The sequence below is a fragment of the Arachis ipaensis genome, chromosome B06 (assembly GCF_000816755.2).
Source record: "Arachis ipaensis cultivar K30076 chromosome B06, Araip1.1, whole genome shotgun sequence".
Lineage (NCBI taxonomy): Eukaryota > Viridiplantae > Streptophyta > Magnoliopsida > Fabales > Fabaceae > Arachis > Arachis ipaensis.
Window position 1 is genome coordinate 24,416,840 of NC_029790.2, and position 2,173 is coordinate 24,419,012.

General features: G+C 29.9%; 1 protein-coding gene across 1 annotated transcript in view; it reads right to left on the bottom strand.

Moving 5' to 3' along the window:
• LOC107647852 (pleiotropic drug resistance protein 1) overlaps positions 1,351 to 2,173 on the bottom strand; it is a 16,379-nt gene continuing 15,556 nt past the window's right edge. Inside the window, exon 23 of the mRNA XM_016351893.2 lies at positions 1,351 to 1,732. Coding sequence (XP_016207379.1) covers positions 1,466 to 1,732 — 267 coding nt within the window. The 3' untranslated portion in view covers positions 1,351 to 1,465. The remainder of the gene's footprint in view (positions 1,733 to 2,173) is intronic.

Consider the following 2,173-nt stretch of genomic DNA (forward strand, 5'->3'; position numbering starts at 1 on the left):
ATCAAGCTTCAACATAAACTTGATTTGGTAATGTAAGTACCTAAACTAGACACACTAAGTGCTTATTCAAATTAGCAAGGGATACCTCACAGGTACTTGATACCACACAGAAAATACAACCAAAAAAAACTGAAACTAAGTCTTGGCTCTTCTCAAGTGTTTCACTTAGCCTTTTTTACTCTATTGCTTTACCAATGCCTCTCTTTCATGTCTTTTTCCTCTCAAACAAAACAAAGAAAGATATACATTGAAACAAAAACACAATCAGTAAACAATGAAGGAGACGATGATTCACAGCCTTTGTGCTATAAGTTAAATCGGATTCAGCTATCTCTGATGAAGCTCTCCATCTTGGCAGAATATTTCTTTGATGTAGAAATACTATCCAAAACATTGAACTCTCTTAGGAAAGCTCTCAAACAAACTCATATTTTGGTTCTCTCTCCTTGACTCAATTTTAGAATTAATTTTCTTTTTGTATGTTGTTCACTATCACGGCTGGGTTCTTCTAAAGTCAAACCCTTGATTCTTGAACCACATGTCATTATCTACTTTATCTTCAATCAACCCCAAAATTAGGAATTTTGATTCTGATTTTTGGCTTAACCGAGAAAGGCGGAGCAGTAAGATTTTTGTTCTTACAGTGACAATCCCAAATCCAAACCCTTGAAAATGTGTTTTGGCTCCAAATAACAACTTTAGCCGTTGATTCACAATAGAGATAATCAACCACTATTTTCTTCATTTTTTTCTTTAAGTGGTGTTGCAGAGAGTAGGAGAAGAAGTGAAGAAATCAACTTACATGCAAAAGAAAATTATTTACCTTTAACCTCTAACTTAGTATAACGTGCTTTTGATTTGTTTGACTAGACTCTTACTTTCTTGATGAACTTTCTCTTTCTTTCTTCTCTGGTGTATTTGAGCTTAAAGGTGAAGCACTCTCTCTCTCTCTCTCTCTCAAGTGTTTACCTTATTTGAAGAATGCTAAAACTTAGTTTTATTGAAAGTTTTTCTTTGTTTCAATTTGCATTGGGCTTGGTTATGGATTTAATATCCATTCAACACATTTGATTGTTTTGTTTTATTGGTTTGGACTGCTACTCAATTATTTCGGCCTCCATCACTTAAATAAAACAGTCAAATCTAATTGGGTATTTAATCCAATAAATTAATATTTGTCATCATTATTAAATTAATTTGCATTCTTAACTCAACAGTTATTATAGAGATTCGTTTAGTTTTTATTTACTGTTTATAATACAAAAATTTATATAGAGTTATTTTATTTATCATAAAAAAGATTGAATAAAGTTCCACATTAAAAATATTCTTAAGAGTTAAGACACATGATAGACAAAATCTTTTATTATTAATGACGATTACCATTAATACACTACTACTAATACTAAAAAAAAAAGTCACCAAAAAATATCTAACCATCACAATCTGACTTCCATTGAATTTGTTAGCGTCGTTGGAAGTTAAACATCTTAATGGCAATGGCAAAGACCAATGCAAAAGTAACTGCAAACCCTATAATTACAACTCCAACCACTCCTAAAAAATCGTGCTTGAAACCAAAATAATTTCTCAAGAAGTCTTCTACTGTTGTAGGTTTGCCATTGAACGCTATCGTGTCTTGCATGTCTCCAAATTGCGATGCCACCAATCCATACAAAGTCCAAGCTACTGGATTTCCCCAATAATACCATCTCCACCACACAGGAATTCTCTGTTACCAAAAGCCAAAAGCCAAAATAAATTAAAAAAAAAACTACTAATAATGTAGTGCATTTGTATGCCTAGGAAAAGAATCATCAATTAATATGCACCACACATCTAACTAAATCATGACTAAGAAATAATTCAATACTTGACATTAGTATGCATTGTGTTTTCTTCGATAACAAATGGTATTGTAGTAAATTAGTAGTGAGTTATCTTTTAGGAATAAAATAACAAACATGTTAAAATCATGATATATACGCAAAAAAAAATTAATTATCAAATTATTTATTTATATAAAATATATGTTAGAATATATAAAACAACTCAAAAATGAGTTAAAAATATATAAATACATAATGACTGATTTTAATATACAAATAGTATTTTTATTTTTAATTTATATATTTAAGATATACATAACTGATAATTAAATAATAATTTTTAC